Raw genomic sequence first — 18,829 nt, forward strand, 5'->3', positions numbered from 1 at the left:
TGAAATTCTCGTCTCAATCTCCTCTATCATATTTAGCCACAAAAATCACATTTTGGGCTTTCTAGAATAAATTCTCATTTATGGGTTAATTAGCCGTTAATTAACCGGGTTTTACACTTTGAGTCTTGTGCAATTCTGTTTATTTTAGGTAGCATTTGACTGGATTTGATGGAGAGGAAGCTTGCACAAATGGAAGGAGCACAAGAATTAAAGGAGATGATCAGCGAGAAGCGACATGTGCGCGTGATTTGGAGATTTGTGCAGCGACGCGTGCGCGTACTTGACGCGTACGCGTGACACGCGAAAAAGACCATTGACGTGTACGCGTGACATACGCCACGTGCAGAAAACGCAGAAAACGCTGGGGGTTGTTTCTGGGCCCCATTTTGGCACTCAAGTAAGGCGCAACTCATTGCCAAGTTAGGCGTGGATCCAGTGAAGCAAGTGGTCCCCATCCATCAATTGAAGACTTGCTGATTGCTATAATTAATTCTGATTTAAATTCAAATTTGATTTTAAAATAGGAAAAGATATTATTTTAATTTTAGAAAATAGATTTTTAAATTAATTAGAATTAGATATAAAAAGGAGAAACTTTTCTTCTAGGAGGATTCAATTCCATTCTATGCCAATTTACATTCGACACTTTACAGTTTACCTGAATCCTTATTTTCTCTTTGAACCATGAGCAACTAAACCTCCACCGTTAAGGTTAGGAGCTCTGTCTATTGTATGGATTGATACTATTATTTTTCTATTTTAATTCATGTTTTGATTTATATTTCAAGAATTATTTTCGTTCTTTATCTTATGAATTTGGGTGGAACGGAAGTATGACCCTCTTTCTAATTGAGTTCTTGTATAACTTGGAAAAACTCTTTACTTGAACAACAACTTGAAAACAATTTCTCCTAAATTCTAATTATCTGGACTTAACGGGATACGTGACATATAATCCTCTTATATTTGGGTAATTAGGATTTTTGTGGCATAATAACTAGAATTAAACTTCACCCCCTAATTGGAATTAATTGACCAAGGAATTGGCAGTTGATGAATTTTAGAGGAGAATAGAAAGGTCTAAGGAATTAGGGTCTAGTCACATATAGTTTGCCATGAATTAAATCTTGCATGATTAAAATAGTTAGTAAGAAAAGTCAATCCAAAAAATAGATAACTCTGAAACCTTAACTATCTTCTTCATATTGTTTCTCCCAACTTATTTACTTGCCTGTCTTTCTAATATTTTGAATTTATTGTTTATGCTTTTGAATCTTCAAAACCATTTTCTGTTTGTTTGACTAAGCTAATCACTGAATCATTGTTGCTTGATCCATCAATCCTCGTGGGATCGACCCTCACTCACCTGAGGTATTACTTGGTACGACTCGGTGCACTTATCGGTTAGTTTGTGGTTGTAAATTCCGCACCAATATACCAAAGCCGCTTTTGTTGCTCTTTTCCCATCAGAAGAGTTACAATTCAGTCCTAGGGATACAAAAGTCTTTGGTTGAGGAAGATCGAAAGAACCACAAGATTCAAATCCTTCCATCAATTTCTGATTTTTATGAGTAAAGGTACGCTTCCGCATTATGATATATTTTTTGTGATTCAATATGGATGATTTAGGTTAATAAAATAATTTATTCCAACAAGTGGTATCAGAGCCCTTAACGGATTGATTACGTTAATGATTGATTCTAATCTTAACGGATAAAAAATTTTTTTGGCACATGAATTTGTTGCACAATTATAATCACGTTTTTTTCTTTAAGGTCTGAAAAAGACGCCATTAAGATTTAATTCTTTTTGTGATTTAAATATTTTTTTTAATTGTTACATAAGAAAACTAGTAACAATTTGGATTATTATACCCATCTATTTTATAAAGATATGATTTTGGAATAAATTGATTGAACATTATGCTGCGAAAGTAGCCTCTTTTGTGAAAATTGATTTATTTAAAACATTAGGAATATGGTAATATGTAATTCATGCGAATATTGGTCAGCCCAAAAGAAGGTCTATATTTAGCCAAATTATATACACATATTAATGGTAAATACATGTTTGGGTAACTAATTAAGAATAAAGTAATGCTTATTATTTATGCAGACAATAATCGGCCAAAGAAAGTTTATTGTTTGGTCAAATAATAAGCATCGCACACTTTTGTTTATTTTCTATTAATTATGCGGTTAATAATCGGTCCAAAGGAAGGTTATTGTTTGGCCAATTAATAGAAAATATATGCGGTAATAAATAGGTTGCGAAGTTTAAGTTTCCATGTGCGCATTCAGTCGGTCTAAAGAAAGGCTTAATGTGTGACAGAAATTTTAATAATATTTGATTACTACAGTGAGAGTATCACTTACAGATAATTTTTCTATCCAAAGATTAAAAATTAATGTTGTTCTAGATATCTCAATATGGATTTTTCCCCATTATTTAACTAATATTTACTACATGTTTCTTTTTTGTTCTAATAAAGAAACTATGGCTTCGACTGCCAATGTTTCTACACAATAACAGTATTCCTATACTGAATAGTTCAAACTTTAAGGTTTAGAAGGATACTGTGGAGATTGTCCTCGGTTATATGGATCTGGATATAGCTCTTCGAGAGGAGAAACCCACTTCCACTCCAGAAAATCTCAATGAGGTTAAAATAGAGAAGTGGGAGAGATCTAATTGAATGAGCATTATGATCATGAAACACTCAATTCCTGAGGTGTTTGGGGCTCAATTACTGAGAATAAAGATGCTGAACAGTTCCTGAAAGATAATGAAAAATTCTTTACTAAGAATGAAAAGGCAGAGGCAAGTAGCCTTTTGAAAAATCTTGTCTCTATGAGGTATAAAGGTAAAAGGAACATAAAGGAGTACATTATGGAAATGTCTCATCTTGCTTTAAAATTGAAAGTACTAAAGTTAGAGTTGTCTGAAGACTTACTGGTGCATTTCATTTTGATCTACCTTCCTACACACTTTGGGCAATTCAAAGTGAGTTGTAACACTCTAAAGGACACTTGGTTCTTAAATGAGCTTATATCTCACTGTGTGCAAGAAGAAGAGAGGCTGCAGCAAGAAAAGATTGAAAGTGCTCACATGGCTTCATCTTCTTAGTATAAAAGAAAGCGTGATACTACTACGGATGTGCCTTCTCAGCAGAAAAAGGCTAAGAAATAGGATCAAGTTTCAACCTGTTTCTTCTGTAAGAAGGTGGGACACATGAAGAAGAATTGTACCAAATATGCCACCTGGCATGTAAAAAAGGGTATAATTCTTACTTTCGTTTGTTCTGAGGTTAATTTAAGTTATGCACCTGTTGATACTTGGTGGGTAGATTCCGCTGCTACTACTCATGTAAGTGTTACTATGCAGGATTGTCTATGGAGCCAACCACCAAGTGATGTTGAAAGATACATCTATGTGGCAGACGGCAATATAGTTGCAATCGAAGCTATAGGAACCTTTAGATTATGTTCCACGAGTGGATTTTACTTGGATTTATTTTATGCGCCGTCATTTGGACGGAATTTAGTTTCTATTTTTTGTTTAGACAAATCAGGTTATTTTTATTCGGAAACAATAAGTCAGTCTCTTTTATAATTTGAATAATATTCACTCTGGTTGTTTGGTGGATAATCTATATAGGTTTGATTTGAATTCCTATAATAATGAAATATTGCAAATAGGTACAAAATGAAAACTAGATGAGCATCATTATAGTACAAACACCTAGGTCACATATCTAAACAGAGAATTTAGAGACTCGTGTCAAATGGAATTCTTAGACCCTTAAATTTGGCGGACTTTGAAGTTTGCATTGAGTGCATAAAGGAGAAAAAGACAAACGAAAGGAAATTAGGTGCCGAGAGAGCTAAAGAGGTCTTAGAACTAATACATACCGATATATGTGGCCCATTCCCTACTGTCTCTTGGAATGGACAACGGTACTTTATTACGTTCATAGATGATTACTCTCATTACGGGTATCTATATTTAATTCATGAAGAGTAGCAAGCCTTGGATGTTTTCAAGTCTTTCAAAGCTGAAGTTGAATTTCAACTTGGAAAGAAAATTAAAGTTGTCAAATCTGATCATAGTGGTAAATACTACAGAAGATTTGATAGTTCAAGTGAGAAACGTTTCAGGCCTTTTGCTCTTTTCCTAGAGGAGTGTGGTATTATTTCGCAATACACCATGTCAGGCAAACCTAGCATGAATGATGTTGCAGAGCGAAGAAACCGAACTCTTAAGGACATTGTGAGAAGTATGATTAGTCATTCTTCCTTGCCTGAATCACTTTGGAGAGAAGCCTTAAAGACCGCAGTGTACATCCTTAATAGGGTGCCAAGCAAAACAGTTAACAAAACCCCTTATAAAATTTAGACTGGGAAAAGACCTAGTATAAAGCATTTGCATATTTTGGGATGTCCAGCTGAGGCGTGACCTTATAGGCCGCATGAATGAAAATTGGACTCAAGGACAATTAGTTGCTACTTTATTGGTTACGCTGAGCGTTCATGGGGGTACAAGTTTTACAATCCTATATCAAGGTCTATTTTTTGAAACGGGAAATGCAAGATTTCCTGAGGATGTTGAGTTTGAGGGGGAAGGAAATATTAAGAATGTTGCTTTTGATGAGGATTTTGTAGCTGACAATGATCAGGTCCTTGTGCCTATTATTGTTCAAGAAACAGATATAGTACAAGAGCACAATGAGAATCCTACTGTAGATTCAGTTACAGTACAGAAAAATAATGAGAATCCTCCTTAATCCCAACGCATACAGCAAGCTCAACAATCTCAAGAAGTTTCATTAAGGAGATCCAACAGAGAAAGAAGAAAATCTATCTATGGTCTCAAATAAGCTTCCTGTCAATGGTATCACAAGTTTAATCAAGTCATTACCTCATATGGTTTTGAGGTAAATATTATAGATAAATGTGTATATCGCAAGTTCAGTGGGAGTAAATACATATTTTTTGTATTATATGTTGATGACATTCTACTTGCCAGTAACGATGTAGGCTTGTCGCATGAAACTAAGAAATTTCTATCAAACAAATTCGAAATGAAAAATCTTGGTGATACCCCTTTTGTATTAGGAATCGAGATACTAAGAGATCGCTCTCAAGGTATTCTTGGATTATCACAAAAGAACTATATCAAAAAAGATTTTAAGTAGATATGTCATGGAAAGTTGTAGACCAATGGACATACCCGTAGCTAAAGGAGACAAGTTTAGTGTAACACCCTAATTACCCTAAGCTTTACCTCACATCGTAAAGCAAAGGTTAATCAGAGATTACGATAGTTCTAAGCTCATACATATAATATATAGAAAGAATTAATATAAATTAGAAGCCCGATGAAGGATATAGCTCAAAACATGATTTGAAAAACACAAAATGTACTAACGATGCTACTAACTTAAAACACAAGATTTAGATAAGATATATCAAAATATAATAGTATAATATCATAAGAATCTAGCCACAGCTCACACAGTTTAAGCCGGCTAGCCATATACAGACCATATATGAAACCAGACAGTAAAACAGCTTATACAAGTTTTGTTCTCTCAATACAAACCTCTAAGCAAAACAAAAACATAAAGTGAGAGATGTATAAACAAAAAAAATAAAAAAGACTCCAAAGGTATCTGGATCCTCCGCTTCTGTCACCATCCAAGAAACTCACCGAGGTGGGTTGCAACCTGCATCTGAAAAATACAACAGAAATATGGTATGAGAATCAGAGGTTCTCAGTATGGTAACAGTGCCCAGTAATGTAGGATATAAGACCTCGAGACGCCAAAGGCAATCCTAGACTTCATATCCATTACAAGATCTCATCTTAAGGCATACTAAAACAATAAAGCATACATATAAACCTCAATATAAATTAAAACATTAGCAATATAAAAAGGGTAATCTAACTTAAGGGATATTCTATTCTAATAATCTCCGCTGTCCCACAGCCTTCACCAACTTATCCTCTACGTGATCCCATTGCCACCGCCTTCCGAGCCTCCTCAATCCCAATAGAAATCACAATTAATTACAATGCAAGTAAAATACAAGTAGAAGCATATAATACAATTAGTTCAAGTAAGCAAATAGGCATGTTATTCAATTAGGCATACAATTACAAGTTGGCAAAGCAAACAAGCAGATAAAAAATGCACATGATGAATGCCTGTCCTATTGGCTATGATATCACATTGTTGGTTCAACTACCAACTCTACACATCTCCATAGAGATGTCGCCCTTCGGAATCATTATTGGGAACCCCCGAGATATAGTGCTCGGATCACTGTTCAGGGTTTTGTGCCTGCACACTCTATTGATCCGAAGGGATGAGAGCGGGATACTCTTGCCTCAGACCTCACATCTCAACGTAAGCGGGATTTAACCACCGTCCTTACGCCGCCGCTGCTACCTCGACAGGCGAGACCCAACCGCTGTCCTTGCTGGGCGCATAACGTCTCATAATCTCAATAGCCACTACCTCGACAAGCGGGATCCAACCACCGTCCTTGCTGGGCGCATAATGTATCATAATCTCAGTATGAATCAGCACTTTAGTGGTTTTCAGAAACATTTTCAACATACATGGATCCATTATCTCATTCAGAGTCCTCGACTCATCTCAACCACTGTCCATTCACAATTCAATTCCGAACTCAACAGTTCATCAGTTTTATTTTCACATACCAGTCTACCTTCACCCGCCATCAAACCATCCCCAATACACCCGAAATCTAATCCTCCGTTTTTTAATTATCATATTAATACCAACTAAAACCCTTAGTTTTTTCCCAAGTTCTCATACTCAAAATCAAGTCCAAAAGCTTTAAAATGGTGTTATAGAAGCATACAATCTTGTTGGGAAGGTGAATTAGTTGAAAACAAAGTTTAAATTTGAGAAACAGGGAGTGTGCGTACGCACAAGGGTGTGTGCGCGCACGCCCAGGAGAAGTTTTTAAAGGTGTGCGTACGCATAAAGGTGTGTGTACGCATAAAGGTGTGCGTACGCGCAGGTACCAAAATTCATAAGGTCTGTTCACTCGCACAACCTGTGCTAGCGCCCTCAACAGACTGGCCTTCCCAACGTGTGAGTGCGTACAAGGTTGTGCATACGCACAGGTTACAAATCCTCATTGGTATGTGCGCGCACAAGCTGTGCTAGCACTGTAAACAGATTGCCTGCCTCTGCATGTGCATATGTACAGGTCTGTGCGTGCGCACAGGTTAACATTTTTTGCAGAGATGTGCGTGCGGACATACCAGATATCACAAAATTCTGCAACTTTGCAGAATTTCAGATTTTTACACCAATCTTTGAATGATCATAACTTTCTCTACAAAACCCAATTCTTACAAACTTTATATCAAATTGAAGGGTTTTTAATAAGCTTTAATTTCAAACAAATTCCAATCAATTTTGACAACTGAGGCATAAGTTATGATCAGACAAAGTTCACCAAAAATCAACTTTTACCAAAAGTTCACCAATAACCAATTTCTCAATTTTTCACAACTTAAACCAACCAAAACCAAATAAAGCCATTTCAAACTCCATTTTTCACCAAGTTCTACCCTCTTGGGTCACAATTCACATTCGATACCAACCTTCCATCACACTTCATCATTTTCAATCTCAATATCAACATATAATAATTACAAACAATTCTCCACCAACAAATTCACCATCCATCATTCGATCACTATCAATTTTCATCTTTAAACTCATTCATGCTCTACATCAATGATCAACAATAATCATTCATCCAAAATTCATCATACATCATAATCTCAACATCATATTTAACAACATAGATAATAGCAATTCATCACACCTCATTCAACCAACCAACATCAACAACCATATTAATTCAATCCCTATCCTATGGGTCTCTAGCCTAAGTATCCAAGAATATTATATACTACACAGAGGAAATCGAAATCATACTTTGGCCGATTTCCAATATGTACCAAAACCCCGATGGAGCACAAGCAAGCTTTCAATCACCAACCAACCACCAATCTCACCTTCAAAACTCCAAATCAACTCCAACAAGTGCAAGAACTTAACTAAAACCATATAAATTACCATAAATCAACACCTAGGGTTTCCAAATACACAAATTCACAAAGTAAAGAGTTTCTTTACCTTTTTCGATGGTGTTTGGGGCACAAACCACCAATAGCCCAACCTTAAAGACCACTTAATCAATTAAAACACAAAAATTTACTCAAAACTAAAACATAAATTTTCGAAATTCTTAGGGCAGTAAACTGGACAGAGATGATTGAAAAGCTTACCACAATACCTAGCTAGAAATGACGGGTTCAGCGAGAGCTTTGCGTAGCAGCTGACGGCACACGAATCGGATCACCGTAGCTCAAGTTATGGTCACCGGAAGAGAGGAGTGAATAGTGACAATAGTGGAAAGCTCTCACCTCTCTCCTCACTTCAGCTGCTATTGTGTTTATGTTATGAGGATGAATGTGGCTGAAATGGGTTCATTTAAGTATATTTATATGTTGGGCTTGGGCCTAACTTGGGTCCGGTCCAACCTATTAGTGTTTTTGTCCGGTTTGGTCCAATTTTGGGCCAAACCTTTTAAATTAGTGCTCGATTTTCAATTTTAAATATTTTTCTAAGGTTTTCCACTGTTTTTAATTATTCTTGCACAATACCAAACAAACTTAAGTCGGTACTGTCGGTTAATTTACCGGTACGCATTTTTACGTAATTTTTTGAAGAAAATTACATTTTCCAACTCAGAAAAATCTACTGAGTTCAAATATCATATTTATATTTTCTAATTAATATTCTAAAATTTTGAACCTATTTTGGGCAATTAAATTATTATTATTTTATGTTAATTAATCAGTTAATTAATTTGCGATTCTTACATTTAGTCTCAAGCAATGCCCCAAAATGATCTTGAGAAGACAGCAATGCATGATAAACCTTATGCATCAGCACTGGAGAATTTAATGTATACTCAAATCTGTAGACATTCTGATATATCATTTATAGTTGGAGTGTTGGGTAGATACTTGAGCAATTTGGGCATAGATCATTGGATAGTTGTTGAGTAATGTGTTCTCTAAAGAGAACAAAGGATTACATGCTTACTTATCGGAGATCAGAAAATTTGGAGATCATTGGATACTCTGATTCTAATTTCATGGCATATGGTTGCGAAACTTTGTCACTGAGCTTCGTATAGTAGATGACATTGAAATGTCATTAAAGATATTTTGTAACAATAAATCAGCAGTACTATACTCCAACAACAATAAGAGTTTGACAAAATTGAAGCATACAAACATTAAGTTCTTAGTTGTCAAGAAGAAAATTTAAGAAAAACAGATTTTCATAAGACATATAGGAACAGAGATGCTAGCAAACTCATTAACCAAGGAATTGATCCCTAAAGTCTTTCATGAGCACACTGTTCGGATGGGTGTCAATATTTGTGATGCCTTAGTTTAGTGGGAGTTTATTTTATTCTATATGTCCTATGACAGATAATTGAATTATTTTTTCTGCAGAATTAAGTTGATGGTTTATTTCATGTTATGTGAAATGTTCATTTTGCAATATTTGTTTTGTATTTGATCTCTATAAAGTTTTAAAGTTGGACCAACTGGAAATAGACATGTATGAGATCATTTGGCATATAATTTTCATATTACTCATCCAAAATTTGATCTTTGTCGTTAAGTATATTAGGATGGTGATTATTGTGGTTTAGTCACGACATTAATGTGATGAAAGTTGCGGTGATTCCAGATCTAATATGTGAGACAGACCAGATTGTTAAAGTAATGAGAGAAATAGCATTCAGATGCGTGCATAAAATTTATAAGATGTGATTATGTCAAGAAAGAAAATATGTATAGTCCAAATGGGAGATTGTTAGGTAATTATTTTAATTTCCTAATTTGTTTGTGGGCAATACATATATTAATTATAATCACAAATTATCCTATTTCAAATTAAATGACTTATATAATGGTGATCTCATTTATTGTTTTAAATGCTAAATTGAATAAGTCATTGTTACTTTTGATTTGAAATTAAATGAGAATAAAACCAGATATCATCTTTTGTTCTTTAGATAATTATCTTTTGGATTTTAGATATATTATCTTTTGGACCTTAAATACTATTTTTATTTAGATTTTAGGATTTAATGGGTGCCATGCTCAAATATAAATAGTGCCTTCAAGTTTGGATCCCCAATATATACCAAAACCGCCTTTGTCGCTCTTTCCCCATCAGAAGAGTTACAATTTAATCCTAGGGATACGGAAGACTTTGGTTAAAGAAAATCGAAAGAATCACAAGATCCAAATTCTTCCATCAATTTCTGATTTCTATGAATAAATGTATGCTTTCGTATTATAATATATTTTTGGTGATTCAATACGAATGATTTGAGTTAATAAAATAATTTATTCCAACAAAAACTACATTAAAGATATATGATATAATCCTAGCACTTACACAGCTACACATCTTAAAGTGAAACCGAAATGATCATTAGAGTCTATTGTAAGTACCATTTTCCATTCGCCTCAAGAATCATGGTTAACTGAAAGTCTTCGTCTCTATCTAAAAAATCATTCCTAGTATTTACTAACACAAATATAGGTTTTTGTTTTAGAAAGATAGGTGAAGAAGCATAAATCTCTAACTTTGAGTGGTAAATCTTACAAAACCTAGACAGAAAAAAACTTTTATTCATAGAAAACCAAATGATATTTATAGATAGAAAGCGTAATATATATTCGATTACAAAAAATCTTTGTAATTAAAAATAGAGATCATTATGAGTTTATTTTGTTTCTAAATCTACATAGATATACTACACTATAATTAAATATCTTTTCTTCTTCAAACAAATTTGACTATTTTCCAAATTTGCAAAAACTTTTTAGTTTATTTTTTTGGTCAAACATATTAGAAAACTGGCAATCCAAACTTAGTCACACTACACACTCACACACAAAATATTTTAAAAATTCTTCATCTCATCTCAACTAAATTTTAAACCTGAGTATAATTATTCACGAGGCGAATGAATTACCGTTGTGCCAGTTCTTAGTTTGATAGTTTCCAATTGGAACTCTCTTTTCTTTTGGGTATTAATTCGAAGTTTCGAACTCTAACTATAAAGAAAACTCTTCAAAGTTTCACCCCAACTTTCAGGAAGCTATCTCCCGTTGGCTAACTTGGTACCAAGCTGTTTGGTCATGCTAGGAAGCCCAATTATAAGTGAACAAGCCCACAAGCAAAAATTACAAAGACAAGAAAAAGTTAGCAGTGGCACAGACAAAAAGATCAAAATAAAAATAAGCACAGACAATTACCAAAAAATTAAAGTACAAACAAAAAATCAAAAATAAAAATAAAAATAAAAAATCAAATTGAGTTGATCTAGTGATTAATTTACTAATCCGGTTAAGCAAGCGGTGGGGATTTAGTCTTATATATATAGAAATTCATTAACGAACAACAAATTTTTAAATGGAGCTCACTACTACTATAAATTAATCTTTAATTTATCGTATTAAGAGATACGGTGAGAAATAAAAAAAAATAAAAAGAAGAAGAAAAAGGTGGTTCCCAGTTACAGGGTGACAGGATAGTAATATTAACACGTATTCTCGTCAGACTGAGAGACTCAGATCATCATCTTTCAACCGCGAACACCCAAAGCCAAAATCTCTGCTTCTACCCTCTTCTCTTTTCGCCTCGCATCTGGTTCGTTCCCCCTTCTCCACCTTTTTTCTTTTTATTCTAAATTCCTCCAATTTTACTCCTTTCGTTTCTGATCTTCCTTATGTTTTCGATCCTGTAGAATCATATTGCTTATGCTGTTTCTCATGCACTATGTTTATATGATTCCCAATTACCATTGTAGGGTTTCCAATTTGAAACCAATTTTGTCTCTATTCTAATCTTAACTTACTGGTTTTGGAATTTGGATCTCTATAATAAATATCCACCTTACACTATTTCTCCACTGTTGCAGTTATAACCACCTCTCTGCTTCAATTAATTATTGAAAGTAATAGTCTCTTTATCCCGCGTTCTTAAGTTTTCGATTTCGGTTTCTATTTCATGCTGCGCACTCCACTTCAATCTTTTTGTTCCATGGAATTGAATATTGAAATGTGAAACCACTAGCTTGTAGATATTCCAATATAGCTTAGCTGGCAGAGAAGCCTCTGTAATTCATAGTTAGTTACCTTATTTGAGAAGTAGCCAGGCTCAATTGAAGGCCATTCAGGTTTTCATTAAATAAAGACACTGAATTTATATGGTTATCAAGCTCTCCAATGAGTACATATCTCTTCCCCTGTTTTCTTTTGTTGTTCCACTTCAGCTTTTCCCCTCAATAACAAAGCCAAATTCTTTTACATTACGTTGCTTAACAGGAATTGACTTTTATTTCCTGGAACAGAAATGGGAAAAACACTTCATGTTCTTTCTTTCTTTTTTTGGGTGGCAGTTATACTATTTCTAATCCTAATATTTTATACATGTGATGAATCTGAAATTCTGCTGAATGTGCAGTAATAGCAAGTATTCAATGGCCTTTATCATTGTTGTAGAGTAAATGGAAGGAGAAGTGGTTGCACGACTGTTCCAAGGATATCAGATATTTGCTGGCGATTAAGTTATTTCTTCTTGAACAAAAACCTCAATGGTAGCCCCAAAATTTTCTACTAAGCCAAAAATATGCTACAGGCCCATTCGACCTTCTGACTTAGAGACTTTAGAGCATATCCATACGAAACTGTTTCCCATCAGGTCAGATAATGAAAAATTGAAAATGTTTCAGTGTTTTAGGTATGTGCCCATGAAATTGTGTTACTTAGAAGTCTTGTCAATTTTTCAGGTATGAAGCTACTTTCTTCCACGATGTGGTAAATGGATGTGACATTGTGTCATGGGGAGTTGTAGACTCTAATCGACCAGATGGCCGGTGTGATGAGCTCATTGGATTTGTGACAGCACGGGTTGTTTTTGCGAAAGAAAGCGAGGTTGGTCTTTGTGTTTGATTTCTCCAAACAGATTTAATAAGTTTTGTGCATCTGTGCCTGCTTGAATTTTAGACTGAAAGAAAAGCTGTGAGTTTTAAGTCTTCTAACCTGTGTTAAAGCATCATTCATTTGTAAAGTATGAATCTTTATTGCTTTGATGAATTATTTGGTGATTTTAAAGGATATATTTTATATAGCAAACTGTTAATTGAAAACTTATTTAGGATGCATTAATAGTCTTAAAAAGCAAATATCAGTTGCAGTTCATGCTATGGCTACAAACCAACTAACCAAGGCAAACTTGATGAGAAAGTTTAGTGCTTAAAGTCTGTAATCTGATTCAATAAATTGTTTTGATTTTCCAAAATAATCAAGACAAACATGATCTTATACTAGTTTTTAATATTCACAATCTGATTAAGTTGTTTTGTTATTTTGTTAGTTTTCTACTGCTAACTTCTGTTGGATAATGGCTTGATAAAATTGACTTCACAAGAAATATACAAATTGTCTCCTAGGATAGGCCCTTTTTAGCATACAAAATTTTTATTGCCTTCACTTACTGATAATTGTGAATCTTTACTGATTAATCTTATTCCTGTAGATAGTGGATCTGCTTGGATATGACTCGGCCAAATCAGATCAAACTTTAGTTTACATTCTGACACTTGGAGTAGTGGATACTTATAGGAATCTTGGAATAGGTAGGAGTTTGTATCTTTTTCAATATTGGATTTCTGCATGTATAATTGGTAGTTTAGCAGTCTAATTTATGCCCCATCTGCAGCATCTTCTCTGATTAAGGAGGTCATAAAATATGCTTCAAGCATTCCAACATGCCGAGCTGTTTATTTGCACGTAATTTCTTACAACAACCCGGCAATCTTTTTGTACAAGAAAATGTCTTTCAAGTGCATAAGGAGGCTGCAGGGATTTTATTTAATCAATGGCCAACATTATGATTCATACTTGTTCATGTACTATGTAAATGGGGGACGATCTCCTTGCTCACCATTGTAAGTACAAAACACCTTCTTTTCCTTGACTCGTTGGCACTAAATCAATATTTTGGAAAACTAACCAGATGTTGAACCAGTAAAAGCTTTTGGTTCATGATCCAATTGGTTCAACCAGCTAAATTAGTAATTGAACAGTTATTATATATCCTGGTTGAAATGTATGATTTTTGCACCTTTACTATTCATTTGGATTTGGGACATGAGTTCTTCTTAAACCTTTTTTTGCCCAATCAAATTAGGTAACCAATAAGGGTCTTCTTTATTGATATGTACATCTTATTATTTTGTGACAAGTATTTCGTTTCTATGATAAAAAAATTGTTGTTTTTAACTCATGTCATGTGGCACATAATGAAACACTACCTTAATTGGATTTCGATCCAATGTACAAATTGCAAGCGCCTTTTGTATTTCGCGGACATGCATATCTTTTTTGCACTTCTATTTAAACACAAGTAAAATCGCCTCAAGAATTGTAATTCCAACTTCTCATTTCAGAGAGCTACTTGCCGCAATAGTAAGTTACTTGAGGAGCGGCTTTAAGTTGATGGCTGCAAGGCTGTGCAAGAGTGACGACAGGAAGATCTCAAAGTGGGCAAAGTGTAAAGAAAGCCATTCTCTTGTGTCCCCAACACATAACAAGAGAAACCTAGCAGTGGAGTGTACTGGATATGATGTTGTTTAATCCTATATTTATTTATTTATTGTTTCTTTTTTAGTCTTTACCCTTTCTACTATTACCTGTATCATTCAACTCTACTCTTGATTGCCTCCAGAAAAGGTTATATTGAAACCAAATAATACCTATTGTAACTACCACGTGCTTAATAAACTTCCCATCTCCTGTAGAAGTTTTTACTGTTTGTGCAACCTATGTGATATTGTTGACCATTTTGACAATGATAAATTGCTTTGAGTTTCCATAAACCTAAATAGTATTGTACACAACACACTCTGATTTGTAAAGACATACACTAACAATTGAGGTTAAATGATATCATACTCGGTATCATTGAATTCTTTACTGTGTGATATGATACTGTCCTCCCTTGTAAACATGGACATATTAGTACATGTAGATGTCATTTAAGCATTGGTAGTTAGTTGAAACAATGGAAGCAGAAATGGTATCTCAATATGGAATGAAATTCTAACTTCTAAAGGTTCATATTTTCTAACTTTACAAACCAGCTAGTAGTTTCAGATTTTGTTCTATCTTTATTTTTGGTATCTTATTTCTACATACATGTCTTGAGAGTCAACAACTCCATACACAAACTTTGTCTCTACATTCCTATGTAACAAAATGAATCTATCTATGAACTCTACAAAGGATGATTTGGTGTATCTGGCATATTTGAGTAATCAGAAACCTCCAGTACCAATGGGTGTACGTCTGATTTTGGATTATATTGCTGAAATACTACAACAGAAGCAGAAGTGGAGAAATCTGAAGAAGCCAAGTAGCTTCCAACAGGACCAAGCTCTGAACAATCACTTGTGTTTACCAAAGGTGCTACTTGTGGAATCCTACCTACCAAAACTAGATTGCTCCTATTCTTTTCCATCAATACATTTTTAACATCATCTTTGTTTTCCACCAACCTTTCCTCATACACTATAGATTCTTCACTACTACTGCATACACTTAAGAACTCAGACCAAAACTGGTCATCCTCTCTTTTATCTTCTTCAATGGTTGTTCCATCAGCCACAGTTATTACCTTCTTGTCCTTGTTTGCTGTTAGACCAACCAAGTTGGCACCAAAGGCGAATGTCTGCCCTGGTGGAGCTATAAACTTGATGACAGTAAGCAAAATTCCGGGATGCTCAGCCAATCTCATACCATAGGCTAGTGCTTCGCGGTCATCACGTCCTCCAAAGAATGCAGCCACTACATTGTAGGAAACATCACTGGCTGGAACTTGTCTTTCCCCTCCAAGGCCACGATCAACCAAAATTCCCACGGAGCAAGGAGCATGGCTCAGGACATTCTTATTCACCATCCGAAATGCATGTCCTAGTGACTCCATAGTCCCATCAATGCGTTGGTGTTTGTGGAATGGGAGGAGAATCATTGCTGCTCTCTTTTGGTGCGCGCTGGCGCAGATATCCTCATGAATATTACTGAGAGAAGAGATTGCTGTCATGGGGCGAACATTGACGCTGCTTAGGGGTCCAAAAGCCTGAAATGCGATCACCAAATTATCTTTGCCATCATGTATTTTGTTCCAAAAGGGAAGTCCATTGTTGCGCGCCTTATGAACCATTGTGATGGCTGAAGGTCTCTCTGAGAGTTCCATCAAATGCATAGCATATATGCAAAGTTTCCCTCGCCTTCTAGTTCCCCTTGATGACTCTATCAAATTGATCAAGGTAGGAATATTCCGGTTGCTATGGAAGCAAGCTAGTACCCGAAGCTCAGTGTCAGGATCCTTGCGCTGGATCATCTTATGCTCGTATGGTACTCCTCTTCGAGCTGGCTTATACACTGCCATAACTATTGGAGTTGTGATGAAGGTGGTGAACAATGCCATCAAAACACATATTGCAAATGCCTGATCATTCAATACCTTCATTTGCAAGAAATATGATAGGTGAAATGGTGAGAAATACAAGTCATCAAACACTACTAGTGAGTACTAACTTTTGCCAATGTCTCAAGAAAAGTAACTATATTAAGAAACTGGAGAAAATAACATTTGATGACAGAAGATACCCATACCTTGCGATCCTTGCCAATGTTGAGAACAATGAGCTCCACCAATCCCTTGGTGTTCATGAGAAATCCAAGTGCCAAGGCTTCTCTAAAAGGAACTTTACATAACAATGAAACAGAGAATGTGCCAATGACCTTTCCAAAGCAAGCAGTGAATATAACTAGTGCTAGCAATCCCCAAGAAAGTGCTCCTCTTATACTTGCCACATCAGTCTTCAATCCACTTGACACAAAATACAGTGGTAAGAAAAGGCCTGTTACAATGTCTTCTATCTTCTCTGTCAATACCTCAGCAAAAGGGCCATCCTTGGGAACAATTACGCCTACTACAAATGCGCCAAAGAGCGCGTGGATGCCAATGGCATCCGTGACAAAGCTGCAAGCCAGGACTAGTGTCAAGGTAAAGCATATGTAGGTCTCCTTCACCGGCTCGCCCTCAAGCGAATGCTTAGCCATTATGTTAAGAATTGGTTTAACGGCAAAGATGGCAAAGAGAACAAAACCAGCACCACAAAGCAAGACCCAAAGTGAAATCAAGGGGGAAGTTTCTGAGCCAGAGAGGGCTATGGCCAGAGCAAGTAGTATCCATGCTGCAACATCATTGACAGCTGCAGCTGACATTGCTATGCGTCCAACATCAGTTGTGAGGAGTTTAAGCTCAGCCAGGATGCGAGCTAGGACTGGAAAGGCTGTGATTGAGAGTGCAACTCCCATGAAGAGAAGGAATGGTGTTGGATTAGTACCTTTGGAAATGGTGGCTTTGAGAGCAAATGATGTTCCAATGCCAAGTACAAAAGGGAATGTGATCCCTGCAAGGGCTATGCACAAGGCCTTAGCTCCTGTTTTTCGAATCGAACTAAGGTCTAGCTCAAGACCAACCAGAAACAAGAAGAACAAAAGACCAACATTGGCTAATGTCTCAAGAACAGTTAAACTTTTGTTGGGGAAAACTGTCTTAAGGAATTTCTCATTTCTCCCAATTGCAGATGGCCCAAGTAGTATTCCACCCTGCATTAGAATTTTGAGGACCAAGAAATTCATGAAACAAGATTTAATTGGATATGGCAATGATTTGCATAAAAAGGAAAAAATCTTTCATGTCATAGTTTCAAGGCAAGGATTCATGCAATGAAGGGTCTAATTCTTATTCATGAAAAACTTACAATGATTTCTGCAATGACTCTAGGTTGTTTGAGAGGCCTGCAAATCAGTGCAAGGAATCTGGTGAAGGCAACAACCAAACATATCTGAAGGATCAACAATGGAAGTGCAAAATCCAAAGGGTTTTCATGTTGGAATGCTCCATTGGATACAGCTTTCATTGGTGTTGAACATGTTGAAGAATTAGGAGGAGTAGGAGTGGGCATTTCCAATGGATTCAGGCCTAACTAACAGAAGAAAAAAAAAAGAGAATTATCGAGACACATAGAAAGGTTCATATGTGCATGGAATGAGAAAGAATGTGAAGGGACAAAACATGTGTCAACACTAGCTAATGTGACCAATTTGTGAACACACACAAACGCGAATTTCTGATAGATGGTGAATGGTGAAAGATCAAAGGCAATGAACTTTTTGAGGTTTGCTTCTTCTCCTATAGATAGTATCTCGTGTTATAAGGGCTATGCATTTTGTTATGATGGAAAATGTTCACTCTCTTATATATGGTAGCAAGTGTTGAGAGGTTTATTTTAACTATATAGTTAACTACACGTACGGTTCAAATCCTAGTTTGCATGAAGAAAGTTGATTAATTCATTTAGATGATCCGTGTAAGAAAAGGGAGAAAAAAAAGGAAAAGTTGTTTAGAGTGAGTAACTTAAAAAATATAGATATGATGTTAGTTACTTTGGTCCTCAAAATTTTAGACAATCAAATACAAATTAGAATATTGGTGTGGCTTATTTTTATATTTATAAAAAAATTTTTATCTTAGTACGTATAAAATGAGTCATTCTATTACTATTCGTTATAATATTTCGATTTTTTTTTCTCAGAAAGCAAACAA

General features: G+C 35.4%; 2 protein-coding genes across 2 annotated transcripts; one reads left to right on the top strand and one right to left on the bottom strand.

The window, feature by feature from the left end:
* Positions 1-11,646: 11,646 nt before the first annotated feature.
* Positions 11,647-14,972, top strand: LOC107477364 (histone acetyltransferase MCC1). Its single transcript, XM_016097361.3, has 6 exons — positions 11,647-11,797; positions 12,614-12,850; positions 12,939-13,083; positions 13,688-13,787; positions 13,871-14,099; positions 14,601-14,972. The coding sequence occupies exons 2-6, from the start codon at positions 12,744-12,746 to the stop codon at positions 14,785-14,787; spliced, it is 768 nt and encodes a 255-aa protein (XP_015952847.1). The 5' UTR covers positions 11,647-11,797; positions 12,614-12,743; the 3' UTR covers positions 14,788-14,972.
* A 455-nt stretch (positions 14,973-15,427) lies between these two features.
* On the bottom strand, positions 15,428-18,272 carry LOC107477423 (cation/H(+) antiporter 19-like). The gene is made up of 3 exons (XM_052258123.1): positions 17,985-18,272; positions 16,828-17,829; positions 15,428-16,675 (listed from the first exon to the last, which is right to left on the bottom strand). Exons 1-3 carry the CDS (start codon positions 18,186-18,188, stop codon positions 15,428-15,430), a joined length of 2,454 nt encoding a protein of 817 aa, XP_052114083.1. The 5' UTR covers positions 18,189-18,272.
* Between the last annotated feature and the right edge of the window lie 557 nt (positions 18,273-18,829).

The sequence above is a fragment of the Arachis duranensis genome, chromosome 3, assembly GCF_000817695.3.
Source record: "Arachis duranensis cultivar V14167 chromosome 3, aradu.V14167.gnm2.J7QH, whole genome shotgun sequence".
Lineage (NCBI taxonomy): Eukaryota > Viridiplantae > Streptophyta > Magnoliopsida > Fabales > Fabaceae > Arachis > Arachis duranensis.

Excerpts from the sequence above, each read along its gene's own strand:
- LOC107477423 (XM_052258123.1), bottom strand. The coding sequence starts at position 18,188 with ATGCCCACTCCTACTCCTCCTAATTCTTCAACATGTTCAACACCAATG. Across the intron at positions 17,830-17,984 it reads GAGTCATTGCAGAAATCATT|GGTGGAATACTACTTGGGCC; the intron begins GTAAGTTTTTCA and ends ATTCTAATGCAG. Across the intron at positions 16,676-16,827 it reads ACATTGGCAAGGATCGCAAG|GTATTGAATGATCAGGCATT; the intron begins GTATGGGTATCT and ends TTGCAAATGAAG.
- LOC107477364 (XM_016097361.3), top strand. The coding sequence starts at position 12,744 with ATGGTAGCCCCAAAATTTTCTACTAAGCCAAAAATATGCTACAGGCCC. Across the intron at positions 13,084-13,687 it reads TTTTTGCGAAAGAAAGCGAG|ATAGTGGATCTGCTTGGATA; the intron begins GTTGGTCTTTGT and ends TTATTCCTGTAG. Across the intron at positions 13,788-13,870 it reads TTATAGGAATCTTGGAATAG|CATCTTCTCTGATTAAGGAG; the intron begins GTAGGAGTTTGT and ends CCCCATCTGCAG.